Source organism: Hyla sarda, chromosome 2 (genome assembly GCF_029499605.1).
Source record: "Hyla sarda isolate aHylSar1 chromosome 2, aHylSar1.hap1, whole genome shotgun sequence".
Classification (NCBI taxonomy): Eukaryota; Metazoa; Chordata; class Amphibia; order Anura; family Hylidae; genus Hyla; species Hyla sarda.
In genome coordinates this window covers 202,248,657-202,273,368 of record NC_079190.1, presented here as the reverse complement: position 1 = coordinate 202,273,368, position 24,712 = coordinate 202,248,657, and the positions used below count along the sequence as shown (strand labels likewise).

The 24,712-nt window shown below is 41.5% G+C and overlaps 1 protein-coding gene across 2 annotated transcripts in view; it reads left to right on the top strand.

Moving 5' to 3' along the window:
• The window catches only part of DMD (dystrophin), a 2,642,350-nt gene that overhangs the window by 829,594 nt on the left and 1,788,044 nt on the right, over positions 1-24,712 (top strand). For both annotated transcript variants that reach the window (XM_056556147.1, XM_056556148.1), the window contains exon 15: positions 1,298-1,405. In XM_056556147.1, coding sequence (XP_056412122.1) covers positions 1,298-1,405 — 108 coding nt within the window. The remainder of the gene's footprint in view (positions 1-1,297; positions 1,406-24,712) is intronic.

Sequence of the window (24,712 nt, the reverse complement as noted above, 5' to 3'; positions counted from 1 at the left end):
TTTTCACGCTGTACACTTTCTGGTAAAAAATGACATGTTTTCTTTATTCTGTGGGTCAATATGATTAAAATGATACCCATGTTATATGCTTTTCTATAATTGTACCGCTTAAAAAAAATCTCAAACCAATTGAACAAAATTAGTATGTTTGAAATTGCCCTATTTTGTCAACCTATAACTTTCTAATTTTTCCGTATATGGGGCGATATGAGGGCTCATTTTTTGTGCCATGATCAGTAGTTTTTATCAGTCCCACTTTTGCTTAGGTTTTACTTTTGATACATTTTTTATACATTTTTTTGGGAATAAATTTGTGACAAAAAAGCAGCAATTTTGGACATTAAAATATATATATATATTTACGTTGTTCACCGTACGGGATAATGAACAATATATATTTAATAGTTCAGACTTTTATGCATTTGGCGATACCATATATGTGTATTAATTATTTTTTTTACACTTTTTTTTGGGGGGGGGGGGGGTAAAATGGGAAAAATGGCCATTTTACTTTTTTATTGGGGGAGGGGATTTTTCAAATGTTTTTTACTTTTTTATTTTACATTTTTGTTTACTTTTTTTTTACACTTTTTATGTTCCCATAGGGGACTATTCATAGCAATCATTTGATTGCCAATACTGTTCCGTGTTATGTATAGGACACAGCACTGATCAGTATTATTGGTGATCTTCTGCTCTGGTCTGCTCGATCTCCAACCAGAGCAGAAGACCCCGGGAGACAGCCGGAGACAGGTGAGGGGACCTCCAGCTGCCATGCTGGATGATCGTATCCCCGCGGCAGCGCTGCGGGCAATCCGATCATCCATTCAAAGTACCGCACTGCCGCAGATGCCGTGATCCGTATTGATCACGGCATCTGAGGGGTTAATGGCGGACATCCGCATGATTTCTCTGCATTGCTTGTGAATACAACATGACACATAGAGCTGTATTTATTGTTTGATGTAAAAAAACATAAATATATTACACACCTAGAAGCTATACACGTGAAAATCACATTATAACAACCTCAAATGGTTGTCCTATATTCTCCCACTAAATTCAAAGCAGTATAAGCTTATATTATAAACAGTCTCAACTACAGTATCAACAATTTACTTGTACACAATAAATAGGTTGGTTCAAACTCAAACTCTTACTCTTCAAACAAAACATCCCTTAGTATGTAAGTATTTACATGTCTCAGAGTGCCTTAAATTTTATAAACCTGTTACAGATTTTATATTAGGTTCTTGCTGCTTTATATATTATAAAGCATGATCTCATTTTATTATAGTGTCGTTTTGATGCCTGGCTTACAGAAAAAGAAGAGGCTGTGAACAATATCCACACACAAGATTTTAAGGATCAAAATGAAATGCTTGCAAACCTTAGAAAATTAGCGGTATGTGTTTGTTTGATCTTTTTGTATTTTTAGGCTTGAGTTCTTAAATGGAGATTGATAATTGTTATTTAACATTTTTTTGTTTGTTTATGTTGTCCCTAGAGATGAGCGTATCAAATCGGACGAAGTCAAATTCGTTCCGAATTTAATGAAAAATTTTATTTGGACCGAATCCGAACTTCAACTCGATTCAAAATAACAAATTTCTTCATTAGCGACACCAACTGCGATCATCCTATCTCTGCAATAGATAGGATGATCGTAGTGGGTGTCACTCCTGACCTGCTGTTATATGTTCTTAACAGCAGGTACTACTGCTTCCAACATGGAGCACACTCTGCTCCATGCTGGGAGCTGTAGTAACTACATTAATAGACAGATCTCAGCGGGTGTCACTTCTGACACCTGTTGTGAATTGTCTATTAATGCAGGTACTACAGCTCCCAGCATGGAGCAGAGTGTGATCCATGTTGTGAGCAGTAGTACCTGCAGGTAAGGAAAGATCACCCGCTGCAATCATCCTGTATAATGTATAAATGCGGGCGGCTGGCCGGTCTTCTCTGGTCCCACTGTAGTATTAGTATATGCCATCTATATACACCTTTCATTTATATTTCCTGCACAAAGCTGTGATTGGCTGGAACCATCTGGCCAATCACAGCTCTCTGTGGGAAATATTAATAAGTGATGTGAATTCTATTCCCATCTTTGGCCGGCCGGATGATAGTACAGGGATGCGAGTGAAGGAGAAAGCCACTCCATCTCTGCAATAGAAAGGACAAATGTCATGGTTTCAAGTGACAAATTACTGAAAAACTCTTGTAATTTCAATGTCTCTGCATATGCAGGGCATGGATCGGAGCTATAATTTCAGTAGGATGGAAAGGACTTTTTTGTTGCTGTAAATTTTAGAAGGGAATATGTAACCATGGATGTGGGATTACCTATTTATATACAGTCATGGCCGTAAGTGTTGGCACCCCTGAAATTTTTCTTGAAAATGAAGTATTTCTCACAGAAAAGGATTGCAGTAACACATGTTTTGCTACATACATGTTTATTCCCTTTGTGTGTATTGGAACTAAACCAAAAAAAGGGAAGAAGAAAAGCAAATTGGACATAATGTCACTTCAAAAATGGGCAGGACAAAATTATTGGCACCCTTACCTTAATATTTGGTTGCACAACCTTTGGAAAAAAAATTACTGAAATCAGTCGCTTCCTATAACCATCAATAAGCTTCTTACACCTCTCAGCCAGAATGTTGGACCACTCTTCCTTTGCAAACTGCTCCAGGTCATTCTTATTGGAAGGACGCCTTTTCCCAACAGCAATTTTAAGATCTCTCCACATGTGTTCAATGGGATTTAGATCTGGACTAATTGCTGGCCACTTCAGAACTCTTCAGCGCTTTGTTGCCATCCATTTCTGAGTGCTGGTAATCCTCAGATTTCATGATGCCTTGCAAACATTCAAGGCATCCGGTGCCAGAGGCCGCAAAACAACACCAAAACATCATTGAACCTTCACCATATTTCACTGTAGTTTGGAGTGACATTATGTCCAATTTGCTTTTTTTCCTCCCTTTTTTGGTTTATTTCCAATACACACAAAGGGAATAAACATGTGTATAGCAAAATACATGTTACTGCAATCATTTTATAGAAAAAAATTCAGGGGTGCAAACATTTACGGCCATGACTGTGTGTATATATATATATATATATATATATATATATATATATATAAAGACAAAAGAATACGTCAGCCAGCACTATTGATTCCAAACTATTAAATGGACCTGGCTTACAGGTGCAACCTGCTGGGCTGAATATACAGCAACAGAAGAATACAGCAGCACACTGCTAGCACAAAGATATAGATAAAACATGAGTATATAGATACAACATGAAAAGCTATACAGCTATGGTGTAATAAATGGAAATATAAAATTACGAAATTATGAAATAGTGAGGTACTTAGCTTGCAATTTGGCGGCCAAATAGCTTGGACCATCCAATCGCGATAAGGTGACCTCACATGGGACGGACCCTACACTATGAATTTGCCTCTATGTGATCAGTTCAGCAGGCATTGCAGGATCTGAAACATCCCAGAAACCTTATATACACCTGATAGAGGTGGGTGGGGTGCAAGAGCCAACATGAAGGTAGCCACTCCCCCTTATGTACAATACAGACAAAAGAATATATCAGCCAGCACTATTGATTCCAATCTATTATATGGATAATATAAATATATATCCATAAAATCACATTGTTTTTTATTAGCAAATTACGGTGTCAAATAAGTATATAGTCACCTACAAACAAGCAAGATTTCTGGCTCTCACAGACCTGTAACTTCTTCTATAATCCCTTAAGGACCCTTGGCGTACACGTACATCATGACACCCTGGTACTTAAGGACCCATGATGTACGCGTACGTCATGGAGAATTCCGGCCCCCGCCGCGCACCGGGCGGGGATCGGATCGGGATGCCTGCTGAAATCATTCAGCAGGCATCCCGTGCAAACGCCCAGGGGGGGCATTAGACCCCCCCACGTCAGCGATCGCAGCAAATCGCAAGTGAATTCACACTTGCGATTTGCGCGATTCTGGGTCATTACGGGTCTATAGTGACCCGGTGACCCGGAATATAAGGGGGATCGCGGTTGTCTAAGACACCCACAATCCCCCTGAAGGCATAGGAGTGAGGTGGCTAGACGCGACCACTAATAGCAGATTGGGGGCGGGGGGGTTAACTTTCGTTTGCGAAACGACTGGGACCGGCGCCAAGATCCACTTACCGATCCGAGCGGGCGACGGAGGCTGCGGGCGACGGAGATCGGCAGGCGGCGATGACGTGCGGCTGGATCCGACGGAGGCTGGTGAGTTGACTAGCAACATCTGGAGGGTACAGTTTGAGACCATTACACAGTGGTCTCTAACTGTAGCCCTCCAGATGTTGCAAAATTATAATTCCCAGCATGCCCAGACAGCTGTTTGGGCATGCTGGGAGTTGTAGTTTTGCAACAGCTGGAGGGCTACAGTTTAAGACCACTATATAGTGGTCCCTAAACTGTAGCCCTCCAGATCTTGCAAAACTACAACTCCTAGCATGCCCAAACAACTGTTTGCTGTCAGGGCATGCTGGAATTTGTAGTTTTGCAACAGCTGGAGGACCACAGTTTGGAGATCACCTTGCAGTGTTCTCTAAAACTGTAGCCCTCCAGATGTTGCAAAACTGCAAATCCCAGCATGTCCAAACAGCTGTCTCGGCATGCTGGGAGTTGTAGTTGCGTACCTCCAGCTATTGCATAACTACATCTCCCAGCATGCCCTTCGGCGATCAGTACATGCTGGGAGTTGTAGTTTTACAACAGCTGGAGGCACACTGGTTGGAAAATACCGAGTTAGGTAATAGAACCTAACTGAAGGTTTTCCAACCAGTGTGTCTCCAGCTATTGCAAAAGTACAAGTCCCAGCATGCACGGTCTGTCAGTACATGCTGGGAGATGTAGTTTTGAAACAGCTGGAGGTTTGCTCCCCCATGTGAATGTACAGGGTACAGGGTACATTCACATGGGCAGGCTTACAGTAAGTTTCCTGCTTCAAATTTGGGCTGCGGCAAATTTTTCTCCGCAGCGCAAACTGCTAGCGGGAAAATCACCGTAACACGACAGTGCGAATGTCCATCAAGTTCAATCAGGGAATTAAGGGGTAGGGGTGTGGCGCGATATTGGGGAAGGGATGGGATTTTATATTTCTTCATAAGCAGTAATGTTATTTTGTTCCAGGAATGTATCTAATCCTGTTTTAAAGCTGTTAATTTTTCCTGCTGTGACCAGTTCCTGAGGTAGACCGTTCCATAAATTCACAGTCCTCACGGTAAAGAAGGCGTGTCACCCCTTGAGACTAAACTTTTTCTTCTCCAGACGGAGGGAGTGCCCCCTCGTCCTTTGGGGGGGGTTTAACCTGGAACAGTTTTTCTCCATATTTTTTGTATGGGCCATTAATATACTTATATACGTTTATCATATCCCCCCTTGAACGTCTCTTCTCAAGACTAAATAATTGTTACATAGTTACATAGTTACATAGTTAGTATGGTCGAAAAAAGACATATGTCCATCAAGTTCAACCAGGGAATTAAGGGGTTGGGGTGTGGCGCGATATTGGGGAAGGGATGGGATTTTATATTTCTTCATAAGCATTAATGTTATTTTGTTCCATAAATGTATCTAATCCTGTTTTAAAGCTGTTAATTGTTCCTGCTGTGACCAGTTCCTGAGGTAGACCGTTCCATAAATTCACAGTCCTCACGGTAAAGAAACTCCTTTAATCGCTCCTCATAGCTAAGATGATCCATGCCCCATATTAGTTTAGTCGCGCGTCTCTGCACCCTTTCCAACTCCGCAGTGTCCCTTTTATGGACAGGTGCCCAAAACTGAACAGCATATTCCAGGTGAGGCCGTACCAATGCTTTATAAAGGGGGAGTATTATGTCCCTGTCCCTCAAGTCCATGCCTCTTTTGATACATGACAATATCCTGCCGGCTTTGGAAGCAGCAGCCTGACATTGCATGCTATTCTGTAGTCTGTGATCTACAAGTACACCCAGATCCTTCTCTACCAGTGACTCTGACAGTTTAATCCCCCCTAAGACATACGATGCATGCAGGTTATTAGTACCCAGATGCATAACTTTACATTTATCCACATTGAACCTCATTTGCCAAGTGGATGCCCAGACACTTGGTCTATGCAAGTCATCCTGTAACTTATGCACATCCTCTATAGACTTTACCGTACTACAAAGCTTGGTGTCATCTGCAAAGATAGAAACAGAGCTGTTAATACCATCCTCTATATCATTGATAAATAAATTAAACAACAGTGGGCCCAGTACTGAACCTTGGGGTACACCACTAATAACCGGGGACCAATCAGAGTACGAATCATTGACCACCACTCTCTGGGTACGATCCATGAGCCAGTGTTCAATCCAGTTACAAACTAAAATTTCCAAACCCAAAGACCTTAACTTACCTGTCAGACGTCTATGAGGGACAGTATCAAATGCTTTAGCAAAATCCAGAAACACTATATCCACAGCCATTCCTCTGTCAAGGCTTCTACTCACCTCTTCATAAAAGCAAATTAGATTGGTTTGACAACTTCTATCCTTAGTAAACCCATGCTGGCTATCACTTATAATACAATTATCCCCTATGTATTCCTGTATGTAATCCCTTATAAGTCCTTCAAACAATTTACCCACAATGCACGTTAAACTTACCGGTCTATAGTTTCCTGGGGAAGACCTAGAGCCCTTTTTGAAGATTGGCACCACATTCGCATTGTGCCAGTCCCTTGGCACAATACCAGACACCAGAGAATCTCTAAATATAATGAACAGGGGTACAGATATTACTGAACCTACCTCTCTAAGAACTCTTGGGTGCAATCCATCTGGCCCTGGAGATTTGCTTACATTTATATCACTTAACTTACCTTGTACCATCTCTACATTAAGCCAGTTCAGTACATTACATGATGTGTTACCAGCACTGACCTGGCCAATGTCAGCTCCTTTTTCCATAGTGTATACAGAACTAAAGAACCCATTCAGTAGCTCCGCTTTCTCTTGATCGCCTGTGACAACCTCCCCATTATCATTATGAAGGGGTCCTACATGCTCTGTCCTTGGTTTTTTTGCATTTATATATGTAAAAAAATATTTAGGTTTAGTTTTGCTTTCTTTGGCCACCTGTCTCTCGTTTTGATTTTTTGCTGTTTTTATTACATTTTTACAGATTTTATTAAGCTCTTTGTACTGTTTAAATGTTATCGCTGACCCATCAGATTTGTATTTTTTGAAGGCTATTTTTTTGTTGTTTATTGCTCTTTTAACATCATTTGTCAGCCATGTAGGATTTAGTTTTAATCGTTTATATTTGTTCCCCTTTGGTATATATTTAGCTGTATAGTTATTTAGAGTTGATTTAAAGATGTCCCATTTACCTTCTGTATGAGTATTTGACAACACCTCCCCCCAGTCTATGTCCTGTAGTGCAGCCCTCAGCCCAGGGAAGTTTGCCTTTTTAAAGTTATATGTTTTTGCCTTCCCCGCCTGTCTTTGTTTTCTACATTTTAAGTCAAAAGTAACTATATTGTGGTCGCTATTACCAAGGTTTTCCCTCACAGTTACATTACCAACCAGCTCTGCGTTGTTGGAAATGATCAGATCCAACAAGGCATCACTTCTTGTTGGGTCCTCCACTAACTGGCCCATAAAATTATCCTGCAATAAATTTAGGAATTGACGCCCCTTTGCAGTTTTAGCCAACCCCGGACCCCAATCTATATCTGGATAGTTAAAATCTCCCATTATTACCACTGTACCTGCCCGGGCGGCCCTCTCTATTTGTTTATAAAGCCGAACTTCTATCTCTTCAGTGATATTAGGGGGTCTGTAGATTACCCCAAATATTATTTTTTCAGTATTTCCCTCCTTTTGTAATTCTACCCACAGTGATTCCACCTCCTCAAAATCATCACACACTATGGCATCGTTCAGACTGACTTTCATACCACTTCTTACATACAGACAGACTCCACCACCTTTTCTGTTCATTCTATCCTTGCGAAGCAATGTTAACCCCTGCAGATTGACAGCCCAGTCATGCGAGGAGTCCAGCCATGTCTCAGTGACCCCAACTATATCAATATATTCCTCCAGTATCAAGGCCTCAAGCTCCCCCATTTTATTTGCTAGGCTTCTGGCATTTGTGAACATACACTTTACATTTCCATCCTTTATGTTATTGGGGTTAATGGGATTCAAGGGTGTAAGTTTTATTTTCCTATGATGCCTATTCCTATTAACTATTCTAACCCCTCCCTCTGCTCCACCCCCAGGTACATTTATAATTCCCACCTCTCTATCTACACTATCTTCCCCCTCTTTGCTGTAGGTTCCCTCCCTCCAAGTCCCTAGTTTAAACACTCCTCCACCCTTCTAGCCATCTTCTCCCCAAGCAAAGCTGCACCCTCCCCATTGAGGTGCAGCCCGTCCCTACGGTAGAGCCGGTAACCGACAGCGAAGTCAGCCCAGTTCTCCATGAACCCAAAGCCTTCCTTCCTACACCAGCTTCTGAGCCACTTATTTACCTCCCTGATCTCCCGCTGCCTCTCTGGTGTGGCTCGTGGTACTGGTAGTATTTCAGAAAATACTACCTTGGAGGTCCTTGCCTTAAGCTTGCGGCCTAAGTCCCTGAAATCATCTTTAAGGACACTCCACCTACCTCTTACTTTGTCATTGGTGCCAATATTTACCATGACTGCTGGGTCCTCTCCAGCCCCGCCCAGCAACCTGTCAACCCGATCCGCGATGTGCCGAACTCGTGCGCCAGGCAGACAACACACTGTTCGGCGATCTTGGTCTTTGTGACAGATTGCCCTGTCTGTCCCCCTAATAATGGAGTTCCCCACCACTAGTACCTGTCTGGCCTGCCCTGTACTCCTCCCTCCCTCCTTACTGGAGCAGACACCCCCCTGGCGGTCAGAGGCGGTATCCTGCTGCAGTTCTGCTACCTCTGTAATGGCATCCCCCTCATCTGCCAAGCGGGCAAACTTGTTGGGGTGTGCCAGTTCAGGACTAGCCTCCCTGACACTTTTTCCCCTACCCCTCTTTCTAACTGTAACCCAGCTAACTGCCTGACTGTCCTGCAACTCCGTCCCACTGTCCTCCCCCACCTCTATTCCCGAGAGTGCCTGCTCAGTGAGCACGAGACTCCTCTCCATGTTGTTAATGCTTCTCATTGTTGCCAGTCGCCCCTCTAGATGCAGGATCTGGGCTTCCAAACGGACAACTAGCACACATCTCGCACAACAATATGCACCCTCAAACTGTTGTTCAAGGATTGCATACATTGAACAGGATGTACATTGGACTGCATTTTCCAACATGGAGGTCATCTAGTTATGGGTATTTCACAAATGTATAGGAAAAAACAGACAGTCAAAATTACACTTAAAATTGTTTTGTAGACCTTATGGGTTCAGAAATTAACACTCACAGCGATCTCAACCTCCTGCTTTCAAACTCCTGTTTTTGTAACTCCTCTTTCACGCCCCCTCTTACACAGCAACACTCAGAAGAGCAAGCTCGCAATAAGAGTCCCAAGCTAAGATTTATACACCTGTGCCCAATCTACTCCTCCTCCCCCTAGAGGTGGAACAGAGAAAAAAAAATGAAAAAGGGTGTTTAAACTCTAACAGTTATCCCACTATGTGCAAAAGAGAAAGACTTACCCAAAATATGCATGTGGACTATAGGCAGTTGCACCCACTCCACAGATTCACTCCGCACAACAGATAATCACAGTTTTTGTAACTCCTCTTTCACGCCCCCTCTTACACAGCAACACTCAGAAGAGCAAGCTCTCAATAAGAGTCCCAAGCTAAGATTTATACACCTGTGCCCAATCTACTCCTCCTCCCCCTAGAGGATGGAAGTGTTTCCAAAACGGAGCCTCCAGCTGTTGCAAAACAACAACTCCCAGCATTTCCGGACAGCCACTGACTGTCCAGGCATGCTGGGAATTTAGCAACAGCTGGAGGCACCCTGTTTGGGAATCACTGGCGTAGAATACCCCTATGCCCACCCCTATGCAATCCTTCATTTAGTCCGCAAATGCGCATGGAGCTCTCTCCCTTCAGAGCCTTGTCGTATTTCAAGGAAACAGTTTAGGGCCACATATGGGGTATCTCCGTACTCGGGAGAAATTGCACTACAAATTTTGGGGGGCTTTTTCTCCTTTTACCCCTTATGAAAAGGAAAAGTTGGGGTCTACACCAGCTTGTTAGTGTAAAAAAAAAAATGTAAACTAACATACTGGTGTTGCCCCATACTTTTAATTTTCACAAGTGTTAAAAGGAAAAAGAGACCCCCAAAATTTGTAACACAATTTCTCCTGAGTACGGAAATACCCCATATGTGGGCGTAAAATGCTCTTTGGGCGCACAACAAGGCTCAAGAGTGAGAGTGCACTATGTACATTTGAGGCCTAAATTGGTGATTTGCACAGGGGTTGCTGATTTTACAGCGGCTCTGACATAAACGCAAAAAAATGAATACCCACATGTGACCCCATTTTGGAAACTACACCCCTCTCGTAATGTAATAAGGGGTGCAGTGAGCATTTACGCCCCACAGGGTTCTGGCAGATTTTTGGAACAGTGGTCCGTGAAAATGAAAAATAAATTTTTTCATTTGCACTGCCCACTGTTCCAAAGATCTGTCAAATGCCAGTGGGGTGTGAATACTCACTGCACCCCTTATTAAATTCTGTGAGGGGTGTAGTTTCCAAAATAGGGTCACATGTGGGGGGGGTCCACTGTTCTGGCACCACGGGGGGGCTGTGTAAACCCACATGGCCCCTGACTTCCATTCCAAACAATTTTTTCCCAAAAGCTCAATGGCGAACCTTCTCTTCTGAGCATTGCAGTGCGCCAGCAGAGCACTTGGCGTCCACACATGGGGTATTTACATACTCAGAAGAGATGGGGTTACAAATTTTGGGGATCATTTTGTCCGATTATCCCTTGTAAAAATTTTTAATTTGAGGGAAAACTAGCATTTTAGTGAAAAAATAATAATAATTTTCACATCCAACTTTAACGAAAAGTCGTCAAACACCTGTGGGGTGTTATGGCTCACTAGACCCCTTGTTACGTTCCTTGAGGGGTGTAGTTTCCAAAATAATATGCCATGTGTTTTTTTTTTTGCTGTTCTGGCACCATAGGGGCTTCTGAAATGTGACATGCCCCCCAAAAACCATTTCAGAAAAACTCACTCTCCAAAATCCCACTGTCGCTCCTTCCCTTTTGAGCCCTCTACTGTGCCCGCCGAACACTTGACATACACATATGAGGTAATTTCTTACTCAAGAGAAATTGGGTTACACAATTTAGGAAGATTTTTCTCCTTTTACCCCTTGTAAAAATTCAATAACTGGGTCTACAAGAACATGCAAGTGTAAAAAATGAAGATTTTGAATTTATCCTTCAATTTGCTGCTATTCCTGTGAAACACCTAAAGGGTTAACAAACCTTTTGAATGTCATTTTGAATACTTTGCGTGGGTGCGGTTTTTATAATGGGGTCATTTGTAGGGTATTTCTAATAAGAAGGCCCTTCATATCCACTTTAAAACAGAACTGGTCCCTGAAAATTTTTGATTTTGAAAATTTTGTGAAAAAATGGAAAATTGCTGCTATAATTTGAAGCCATCTGATGTCTTCCAAAAGTAAAAACATGTCAACTTTATGATGTAAACATAAAGTGTCTACTTTATGTTTACATCATAAAGTTGACATGTTTTTACTTTTGGAAGTAAAAACATATCAACATAAACACTTGCATGTTCTTGTAGACCCAGTTATTGAATTTTTACAAGGGGTAAAAGGAGAAAAATCTTCCTAAATTGTGTAACCCAATTTCTCTTGAGTAAGAAATTACCTCATATGTGTATGTCAAGTGTTCGGGCACAGTAGAGGGCTCAAAAGGGAAGGAGCGACAGTGGGATTTTGGAGAGTGAGTTTTTCTGAAATGATTTTTGGGGGGCATGTCACATTTCAGAAGCCCCTATGGTGCCAGAAAAGCAAAAAAAAAATGTGAATCAATATATCATTTATTTGGAATATTCATTTTCCTTATAAGCAGAGAGCTTCAAAGTTTAAAAAAATGCAAAATTTTCTATTTTTTCATCAAATTTTTGAATTTTCCACCAAGAAATGATGCAAGTATCGACAAAATTTTACCTATTACATAAAGTAGAATATGTCACGAAAAAACTATCTCGGAATCAGAATGAAAGGTAAAAGCATTCCAGTGTTATTAATGTTTAAAGTGACAGTGATCAGATGTGCAAAAAATGGCCGTGTCCTACAGGGAAAATTGGCTGGGTCCTTAAGGGGTTAAGAGTCTCCTCTGTGCTTCATTTGTTACCTGTATTAATGGCACCTGTTTGAACTTGTTATCAGTATAAAAGACACCTGTCCACAACCTCAAACAGTCACACTCCAAACTCCACTATGGCCACGACCAAAGAGCTGTCTAAGGACACCAGAAAGAGAGCTGTAGACCTGCACCAGGCTGGGAAGACTGAAACTGCAATAGGCAAGCAGCTTGGTGTGAAGAAATCATCTGTAGGAGCAATAATTAGAAAATGGAAGACATACAAAACCACTGATATTCTTCCTAGATCTGGGGCTCACCGCAAGATCTCACCCCATGGTGTCAAAATTATCTCAAGAATGGTGAGCAAAAATCCCAGAACCACACGGGGGGACCTAGTGAATGACCTGCAGAGAGCTGAGACCAAAGTAAAAAAGGCTACCATCAGTAACACACTACGCTGCCAGGAACTCAAATCATGCAGTGCCAGACGTGTCCCCCTGCTTAAGCCAGAACATTTCTAGGCCCATCTGATGTTTGCTAGAGGACATTTGGATGATCCAGAAGAGTTTTGGGAGAATGTTATATGGTCAGATGAAACCAAAGTAGAACTTGTTGGTTAAAACTCAACTATTTGTGTTTGGAAGAGAAAGAATGCTGAGTTGTTTTCCAAAGAACACCATATCTACTGTCAAGCATAGGGGTGGAAACATTATGCTTTGGGGCTTTTTTTCTGCTAAGGACTTTAATTGGTTGTGGTCTCATTAATCAATTAACTTTAATTTGCTCCAATTAGAACATCTAATGCATATTTCAAAACTTTCTTTCTTTCATTCATACGGCCCCAGTGACTCCCTGCCGGTTCCTGTTGCAATCACTGTGATTGCAAGCGGGGACAACTGGAATTCAAGACTTACAACTCCAATCATCCACTACATAAAAATGTTAAGATTTTTCACATATATAAATAGGTAATCCCAAATCCATGGTTACATATTCCCTTCCACAGCTTACAGCATTGAAAAAGTCCTTTCCATTCTACTGAAATTATAGCTCCCATCCATGTCTTCCTGCATATGCAGAGACATTGGAATTACAAGAAGAGTTTTGCGGTAATTTGTCATTTAAAATCAGCTCATATTGTATAATTACAATAACATTGTCCTTCACAATTACATTAAATACATACATACATTATTGTCCCGGCCATCTGCCTCCGAAAATTACAATTTGAAGTGTCTTTAATTGGTGATAGAAGACCTCTGTAAATGTATGGATTTTGGATAAATTAGGGAAACTCAGCCTTTTTTGCCTACTGTATTATACATATTACTGATGTCCCTGTAATTGGCTCGTCTTTGACCTTCACAATTATGGATGGAAGCACATCTAAATGCCTGAAAAAAATTAAATAAATGGGGCTAAAAAAGCAAAGTATGATGTATAGATGCATGCGGCTTTCTCGCATCTCTGCAATGGATAGGATGATCTCATCGGGTGTCAGGAGTGACACCCACTGTGATCTTTCCATACCTGCAGGTACAACTGCTCCTAACATGGAACACACTCTGCTTCATGCTAGGAGCTGTAGTACCTGCATTAATAGACAGATCGCAACAGGGTTCAGAAGGGACACCCGCTGTGATCTGTCTATTGATGCAGGTACTACAGCTCCCAGCATGGAGCAGAGTGTGCTCCATGTTGGGAGCAGTAGCACCTGCAGTTGAGGACAGATCACAGCGGGTGTCACTCCTGACACCCGATGCGATCATCCTATCTATTGCAGAGATGCGAGAAAGCCGCACGCATCTATACATCATGCAGGATGATCACAGCGGGTGTCAGGAGTAACACCCAGGGCGATCTGTCTATTAGCACAGGTACTACTACTCCCATAATGGAGCAGTCTGTTCCCTGCTGGGAGTAATAGTACTACCTAAAAACTTAAAAAATTGAGGGGAAAAAAGTGAAACACACACACACTTTATAAAACACATATTAAAATACATTACTAATAAAAATTCACAGAGAATTTATTCAGATCAAATAAAAAAACATTTTTAATTCAGTGAATTGGCTGAATCCAATTTTTCAAAAATTTGCTTATCTCTAGTCACAACGTTTCATATATTTCCTCTGCTTTGCATTCTAAAGCCATGGTATTTGTCATTCTCTCATACTATGTGCCAATTTGTTTGCATTATTTTTCTTATTATGATGATTATTATTTGCGCACGCTGTGATGTCTCTGTTCTCAATGCCCATTCATGTTGTTCTTGAGTATTGTTTAATGAGTTTCTATTGCTTGTTAACAAAATACATCTAAAGATACTTGCTTTCATCTCTAAATCATGATATACACAGCAAGGAGAATAAGACATAAAACATGGAAAGCAGGTTTTACTCCTTCCCTTATCAGCCATTTTTTGGCACAATTGTTGCTCCTCATCTTTTGAGAGCTATAACTATTTATTTTTCCACATGCAAAGCCAAATGAGGGCTTGTTTTGTGCAAATTGTACTTTTTAAATACTCCCTTCCTTTTACCATTAAATGTACTGAGAAATAGAAAAAAATGTTTGTGGACTGAAATTGAAAAAAGAAAAAGAAAAGAAATGAAAACTAAAGGGTTTCATTTTTAAAGAATGTTATCTTTATTTTGCAGGTCAGTACAGTTACAGTTATTCCTAATTTTTGTTATGGCTTTAATAAAAAAAAAAATTAACTTAAGAAATAGCTTGAATCACCATATTTGTCATCTATAATTTTTTTTTCACCCACACTGCTGTTTTATGTATATATTTTTTTTGCATTGTGACCTGTACTTTTTATTGCTACCATTTTTGTGTAGATTTAATTTTTTTTAGGCCTTTTAACCCCTTGTTTATGTCGTGTGGATTTAACAGCTTTCTATTTTAATATTGCAGACATTTTTGCACATTGCAATAGCAAATATGTTTATTTTTGGAGGGACTTTTGACTTTTTCGTTTGAAAAATGGGTAAGAGAGGGTATTCAAATGTTTTGTAACTATGCTTACATGTACGCCCTTGCCATCTGGATATTAACAACCAAAAGTGTGCCTGTATGCCCTGAATTGTTAAGCTGCGTTCACATATATCAGACGTCCGGCATAGTTTCCCTCCGGCATCCAGAAACAATAGATGCCTGATGTCATACAACTGATGACAACTTGTCATCAGTTGTGGCATCAGTTGTGTCCAGATCTAGGCTGAGTTCACCTAAGCCAGATGCTGGACATATGTGAATCCAGCCTTATGTGACTGTGAAGTGAGCTGTGCTTGTCTGAGTAAGGCTGGGTTCACATATATCAGGCGTCCGGCATAGTTTCCTTCCCGCGTGCACCGGAGGGAAACTGATGCTAGAACTGATCCCATTCATTTGAATTGGACAGTTCACAATCATCCAGCGTCTCAATTTTGATGCTAGATGGTTGCTGCATTCCCCTGTCCACCGTGCAGTATCAATAGACACCGGATGCCACACAACTGCTGACAACTCGTCATCAGTTGCATCAAGATCTAGGCTGAGTTCACCCATGCCAGATGTCAAACAAACATGTGAACCCAGCCTTACATGCTTGTCTATTATTGTAAATGATTGTACTTTTTTCTGTGAACAGGGCTGGATAAAGGCTAATTTTCTGCACAGTGATCTGTTTCTATTGGTACCATTTTTGTTTTGATTTGCATTTTTTGATATTTTTATTATTTCTGACATGTGACCAAAAATCAGCAATTCTGGAATTGAGTTTGTTTTTTATGTTTACACCATTCATCATGCGGGACCAGTAACTAAATATTTTAATAGTTCGGACATTTTTGCACGTGATAATAACAATTATGTTGAAGTTTTTTAAAACATTGTTTTTAATATTTATTTTACATGTTTTAACCGCTAAAGGACTCAGCCCATTTTATTTTTATGTTTTTGTTTTTTCCTCCTTGCCTTCTAAAAATCATAACTCTTTTATATTTTCATCCACAGACCAGTATGAGGGCTTGTTTTTTTTGCGCAACCAGTTGTCCTTTGTAATGACATCACTCACTTTACCATACAATGTGTGGCGCAACAAAAAAAAAAAACATTTGTGTGGGGACATTGATAAGAAAACCACAATTTTGCAAATTTTGGAAGGTTTCATTTTCATGCTGCCCACTTTACAGTAAAATAGACCTGTTTTATTTATTCTGTGGGTCAATATGATTAAAATGATACCCATTTTTATACTTTTCTATTATCATATTGCTTAAAAAATTTGAACTTTAATTTTAACCAAATTAGTGCTTTTAAAATCCCACCTATAACTTTTTCATTTTTCCGTATAAGCGGCGGTATGAGGGCTCATTTTTTGTGCCGTAATCTGTAATTTTTTTGATATTACATTTTTATATATATAAAACTTTTGTATTTGGAATAAAATGTTATAAAAAAGCAGCAATTTTATACTTTTTTTTATGTTCACGCCGTTCACTGCACGGAAAAATTTACATTATAATTTAATAGTTTGGATATTTATGCACGCGGCGATACAAAATATGTTTATTAAAAAAAAATTTGCACTTTTTGGGGGTAAAATGCGGAAAAACTGACAATTTACATTTTTATTGGGGGAGGGGATTTTTCAAATTTTTTTAATTTTAATTTTTTACTTTTTTAATTTTTTTCACTTTAATAGTCCCCATAGAGGACTATTTATGGCAATCATTTGATAGCTAATGCTGTTCCGTGCTATGCATATCGCATAGCACTGATCAGCGTTATCGGTAATCTTCTGCTCTGGTCTGCTCGATCTCAGACCAGAGCAGAAGACCTGTGGAAGGCAGCAGAGGCAGGTGAGGGGACCTCCTTGTGCCGCTCTGGATGATCAGATCGCCACGGCAGCGCCGCGGACGATCTGATCATCCATTTTAGTGACCGCACTGTCGTAGATGCCGTGATCTGTATTGATTCCCGGCATCTGAGGGGTTAATGGCGGACATCCGTGTGATTGCAGATGTTGGCCATTAACAGCGAATCCCTGGCTGCTATCAGTACCACCTATTAAAGGGGTACTCCCGTAGAGAACTTTTATTTTAAATCAACTGGAGACAGAAAGTTAAACAGATTTGTAAATTACTTCTATTAAAAAATGTAATCCTTCCAGTACTTATTAGCTGCTGAATACTACAGAGGAAATGGTTATCTTTTTGGAACACAGAGCCCCCTACTGACATCACAAGCACAGTGCTCTCTGCTGACATCTCTGTCCATTTTAAGAAATGTCCAGAGTAGGAGAAAATCTCTATAGCAAACATATGCTGCTCTGGACAGTACCTAAAATGAACAGAGTTGTCAGCAGAGAGCACTGTGCTCATGTTGTCAGCAGAGAGTTCTGTGTTTCAAAAAGAAAACCCTTTTTTAATAGAAGTAATTTGCAAATCTGTTTAAAGGGGTACTCCCGTTTAAAACTGTATACTAAAGAGAAACCCAAAAAAGAAATGCATTTCCTCTGATGCCATGACCACAGTGCTCTCTGCTGACCTCTGCTGTCCATTTAAGGAACTGTCCAGAGCAGCATATGTTTGCTATGGGGATTTTCTCCGGCTCAGGACAGTTCCTAAAATGGACAGCAGAGGTCAGCAGAGAGATCTGTGGTCATGACATCAGAGGAAATGCATTTCCTTTTTGGATTTCTCTTTAGTATACAGCCCCTAAAAAGTACTGGAAGGATTAAGAGTTTTTTTTATAGAAGTGATTTACAAATATGTTTAACTTTCCGGCACCAGTTGATTTAAAGAAAAAGTTTTCCACGGGAGTACCCCTTTAACTTTTTGGCAACAGTTAATTTAAAAAAATTTAAAGTTTTTCATGGAAGTACCCCTTTAACCACTTAAGGACCAGGACCATTTTGGCCTTAAGGACCAGACCAATTTTATTTTTGCCTTTTTGTTTTTCCTCCTCGCCTTCAAAAAATCATAACTATTTTATATTTCCATCCACAGACCCATATGAGGGCTTGTTTTTTGCACCACCAATTGTACTTTGTAATTACATCACTTATTTTACAATAAAATGTACGGTGCAACCAAACATATTATTGATGTGGGAAAATTGAAAAGAAAACCACAATTTAGCAAATTCTGGAAGATTTTGTTTTCACACTGTACACTTTCCAGTAAAGATGACATGATTTCTTTATTCTGTGGGTCAATACGATTAAAATTATACCCATTTTATATGCTTTTCTATAATTGTACCACTTACAAAAAATCTCAAACCATTTTAACAAAATTTGTATGTGAAATTGCCCTATTTTGACCACCTACAACTTTCCAATTTTTCCGAATATGGGGCGGTATGAAGGTATTTTGGCGCCATGATCTTTAGTTTTTATCAGTACCACTTTTGCTTAGGTTTAACTTTTTATAAATTTTTTATTAATTTTATTTGGAATAAAATGTGACAAAAAAGCAGCAATTTTGGACTTTTTTTTTTTTTTTAACATTTACACCGTTCACTGTATGGGAAAATTAACAATATATTTTAATAGTTCAGACTTTTATGCATGCGACAATACCAAATTTGTGTATTAATTATTTTTATTACGCTTTTTGGGGGTAAAATGGGAAAAAAAGGAAGTTTTACTTTTTTAGTGGGGGAGGGGATTTTGGAAATTTTTTAACTTTTTTATTTTACATTTTTTAACATTTTTTTTTTACACTTTAATACTCCCCATAGGGGACTATTTATAGCAATCCTTTGATAATATGTTCAGTGCTATGCATAGGGCATAGGGCTGATCAGTATAATCGGTGATCTTCTGCTCTGATCTGCTCGATCTCAGACCAGAGCAGAAGACCCCGGGAGCCAGCCGGAGCAAGGTGATGGGACTTCCAGCTGCCATGCTGGATGATCGGATCCCCACGGCAGCACTGTGGGCGATCCGATCATCCATTCAAAGTACCCCACTGCGGTATTGAGCACGGCATCTGAGGGGTTAATGGTGGACATCCACTTGATCGCTGTCACGCCCCCATGCATTGAGCGGGTGGAGCGCGACATCACACGGGGGCCGTGACGTCACAATGCTCCGGCCCCGTGATCGATAGTAATCAGACCCGGAGCGAACATGCTGCAGGCACTGATTTTAGCGGGGTACTGCGTGCAAGATCACGGGGGTCCCCAGCGGCGGGACCCCCGCGATCAGGCATCTTATGCCCTTTCCTTTGGATAGGGCATAAGATGTCTTAGCGCCGGAGTACCCCTTTAAAGAAACCTATAGTCAGTGTCACCTGCCGGTGTCACCTGCCTGTACCACAAGGTTAGTGTGGGTTATTCTGCTGTCAGTTTCCCTTTTAGGTTAGGTTCAGACTACGGGATCTCTGGGCAGAAAATTTCCACTCGGAGATTTCGAGTGCGGCCAGCGCTGACTGAATCAGTCGGCGCTAGGACTGCGCGGACTCTGCAGTCTCCAATAGACTGCAATGTGTTCCACGCGGATTTCCACCTGAAGAAAGAGCAACGCTTTTCTTCAGGCGGAAACTTCCAAGCGGATTTTCCGTTCACAAATTCCGAAGTGTGAATTTGTGAATGGAAAACCATTCACTACACTATACATTTTAGCAAGCGGATTTTCCGCCAGCAATTTCAAAGCAGAATTGCAGGCGGAAATTCCGTTGTCTGAACCTAGCCTTAGGGTTAAAGAGGGTAAGTCAGCTCTCCTGATATCTGTTTTTGTAAATACTTGTATCTTCAATAGGAACCTTAATTGTGGAGAATATTTACTTAGAACTGTATTTTTTGTTATTCTTCCTGAATATGTATGAATAAATTGACAAGTGGGAGCTATTCTTCTCAACAATGTGTCCATATAGGAGATGAACAGCAGATTACATAAATCATGGGTCATTTTAGTATTTGCCAAATTATACTAATAGTTTTGCTATATTTTGACAGTTTCTAGATACGCCCTTCCTTTCCTGAGATTATTACTCCCAATATTAAAAATAAGTTCACACCCATATGACTGATTCACTAAATTGTCAGACAGACTATAAAGCCACATATCTTGGGAACTGAAGGGCACATCAAGAAATTCTAAAAAAAAAAAAAAGTGTGTAATCAGTGGATGGTAAGCTATGTAATGGTGATACAATCTCATTTTAAGGGGGAGGGTGTTGACCACAGGTCCTTTTTAACCCCTTAACGACAATGGACGTAAATGTACGTCATGGTGCCATGGTACTTAACGCACCATGGCATACAATTATGCTCCGCCATGACCGCAAGCACTGGACTGGTGCTCGCGTCATGCATGGCAGGTCCTGGCTGCTATCAGCTATCAGCTAGCCATTAACCCCTCAGATGCTGTGATCAATACAGATCACAGCATCTGCAGCAGTGCGGGACTTTAAATGGATGATTGGATCGCCCGCAGAGCTGCTGCGGGGATCCGATCATCCAGCATGGCGGCCGGAGGTCCCCTAACCTTGGCTGTCTCCCGAGGTCTTCTGTTCAGGTCTGAGATCGAGCAAATCAGAGCAGAAGATCACCAATAACACTGATCAGTGCTTTGCCCTATGCATAGCACTGAACAGTATTAGCAATCAAAGGATTGCTATAGATATTAAAGTGTAAAAATGAAAGTAAAAAAGTAAAAAAAAAATCTCCTCCCCCGATAAAAATGTAAAATGTCCTTTTTTCCATTTTACCCCCATAAAGTGTAAAGAAATAAAAATGAATACACATATTTGGTATCGCCACGTGCGTAAATGTCTGAACGGTGAACGGCGTGAATGTAAAAAAAAAAAATTTGCTGCTTTTTTGTCACATTTTATAAAAAAAAAAATTAAGAAAAGTTTTATATAGTTTTATATTAACAAATGTGATATCAATAAAAATAAAAAAGTACAGATCATGGTGCAAAAAATGAGCCGCTTAAATGGAAATATGAAAAAATTACAGGATGTCAAAATAGAAGGATTTTAAACCTACTAATTTGGTAAAAAAGTTTGCGATTTTTTTTAAGAGCAACAATAATAGAAAAGTATGTTATCATGGGTATCATTTTAATCGTATTGACCCACAGAATAAAGAACACATGTAATTTTTACCATAAATTGTACAGTGTGAAGACTAAACCTTCCAAAATTTGCAAAATTGTGGTTTTCTTTTTAATTTCCCCACACAAATAGTATTTTTTTGGTTGCGCCATACATTTTATGGTAAAATGAGTGATGCCATTATGCAGGACAACTGTTCGCCCAAAAAACAAGCCCTCATACTAGTCTGTGGATGAAAATATAAAAGAGGTAAAATTTTTAGAAGACGAGGAAGAAAAAACAAAATTGCTAAAATAAAATTGGCCTTGTCCTTAAGGTCAAAAATGGTCTTGGTCTTTAAGGGGTTAAGATTAACCCCTACAGGACACATGACATAACGTTACATCCCGACACCCTGGTTTTTAAGGACCCAGGATGTAGAGTTACGTCATGGGCAGATACGGTTCCCAGCTGTGCGCCGGGCGGGGATCGGACCGGGATGCCTGCTGAAATCAATCAGCAGGCATCCCGTGCAAATGCCCAGGGGGGTCATTAGACCCCCCCATGTGTGAATTCACACATGCGATTTGAGGCTATTCCAGCGATGTGGGTCACGTGTGACCCGCTGACCCGGAGATACAAGGTGATCGGGGGTGTATGAGACACCCCCTATCACCCACTGTATCTATGGGGAGGTGGCAATTTAGTCCCCCCCCCCAGGATCGCTGCTACTGGCTGGATCGTTCAGCCAATAGCAGCCGGCAGGGGAGGGGTTAACAGCATCTTCCCGCAGCTCCCGCCGCTGGCTGAGTTCAGTCGGCGGTCAGAGCTGCTGGAGGAAGCCAGGGACCCCCCCTCTGCCGAGATCGGAGCCCCCACAGAAGACAAGAAGCCCCCCATAGATCAGGGAAAGCATACAGCCCAGGGAAAGGAAGGGTAAAAAGTAAAAAATTAAAGTTAAGTAAAAATTCACCCCCCCCTGGACCCCATAATAGGTCCCCAAGGGTCTTCTGCAGTTTTTCAGTGTGAGCCGGGCCCTATTAGGGGTTCAGGGTGCTGCATTGCCCCCCCCCCATCCCCCCCCATTTTTTTTGGCTGCAGCATTTTATTCCCCATATAACGGTGTGTGATTTCTAATCACACACCTTTATACATAGTTACACCAAGCACACTCAGTACATACCCCCCACACACAACCCCTCCCCCCCAGGCCACCGTTCCCCCTCTAACCGTAGAAAAAAGGCGATGGCTCGCCGGGCATTTTCGGTTGCAGAGGTATATGCCTTACTTGCCTATGACTCCGAATCTGCCAGTGAGGACGATGAAGATCCAACATTCTTGTGTTCTTCATCGTCCTCCTCATCATCTAGCAGTGATGATGAGCCCCCTGCACAGTGGCGGAGACATCGCCAGGCGAGGCCACGCACCCCCCATGATAGTGGCCCAGTGGCCGGCACTAGTGTGAGTGGTGATGCTGCTCTTACTTGGAGTCCGACCCCCCAGACAAGTGTACCGGAGCCCCCTTCTGGTGAACCTGTATGGAAACCGACAGAGGCTTATCAGCCACGGATTGCAGAGTTTGTTGGCGACTTCGGAATCCGGATTGACAATTCTGGATTCACTGAAATTGACTATTTCAGTTATTTTTTCAGTGACAGTTTTGTCAATCTGATGGTGGAGCAGACGAATCTGTACGCCCAGCAGTTCATCGTCCACCACCCTGATTCTTTTTTGGCCAGGTCCAATGAATGGTGCGCCATTGATGCAGCAGAAATGAGGACATTTTGGGGCCTCTTGCTGCATATGGGCCTGGTCCAAAAGCCAAGTGTCAGACAGTACTGGAGCGGGGACATCCTATACCAGACCCCGCTTTACAGCATGGTCATGACACGGAGGCGGCTCAAGGCCATTTGGAAATGCCTGCATTATGCAGATAATGTGGCATGTCCACCCCGAAGTGATCCCACCTATGACCGGCTTTACAAAGTGAGGCCGGACATCTATCACTTTGGGGCAAAATTTTTGGAGTCCTACATACCACTCAGAGAGCTCTCGATGGATGAGTCTCTTATCACTTTTAAGGGGAGACTCATCTTCCGCCAGTATATTCCCTCAAAGCGGGCACGGTATGGCGTGAAGCTCTATAAACTTTGTGAGAGTACCTCTGGGTACACTTTAAAGTTTAGAGTGTATGAGGGACGAGATTCCCGTATTGAACCCCCAGATTGTTCCCCCACTCTGGGTGTTAGCGGGAAAATCGTTTGGGAGCTTGTGCACCCATTGCTGGATAAGGTTTACCATGTGTACGTGGACAACTTTTATACCAGCATCCCTCTGTTCACATCCCTTGCTGCCAGATCCACGTCCGCTTGTGGGACCGTGTGGAAAAACCAGAGAGGCCTCCCTCTAAATTTTGTTCAGACACCTATTCCCAAGGGTGAGTCCCGTGCCCTTACCCATGAAAACCTGTTGCTGGTTAAGTATAAGGATAAGAGGGATGTCCTTATTAAACCAATATTCATGGTAACGGCAGCTCACCTGTCCCTGTGCAAGGTACCACAAGAACGGTCCTCAAGCCCGATTGTATTCTGGACTACAACCGGTATATGGGGGGAGTTGATCTTTCTGATCAAGTCCTCAAGCCATATAACGCCATGCGGAAAACAGGGGTATGGTACAAGAAAGTTGCGGTCTACATGGTACAGGTTGCCATGTTCAACTCTTTCGTACTGTCCCAGTACGCTGGCAACACAGCGTACTGATTTGTGCTGACCGGGAAAGAGCAGGCCGGAGTTCCAAAGGAACTGAAGTTATAGATCGTCCCAGGCCAACACTTTCCAGGTGAGGTCCCCCACACTGGAAAGAAGGGACGAGCCCAGAAAAGATGCAGAGTGTGTTACAAGAGGGGGATTCGGAAGGTTACCATCACTCAATGTGAAACTTTCCCCAATCATCCGGGCCTCTGCATTAAGGATTGCTTCAGGGAGTATCACACTTCCATGGAGTACTAAATTTTCCGTCTTCATTTTAATTTTCCATAATTTGACCCCAATGTACCAAGTCCAGAGTACATTCCAAGTTTTAACGCCATAAAACCACTAAATTGCCCCAAAAAATGCTTAATAAAAAAAAAAATAAACTGATAAGACCTCTGGAGGTATTTTTTTTTAAATAAAAAATGGGTCATGGGTCACTGAGTCACTATCATCAGGAACTTTTTATGTTGCCTCAAATGCACAGCACTCTCTCCACCTGAGCGGGGTGCGCATTTGAGGCAACAGGTTAGGGACGGCAACACAC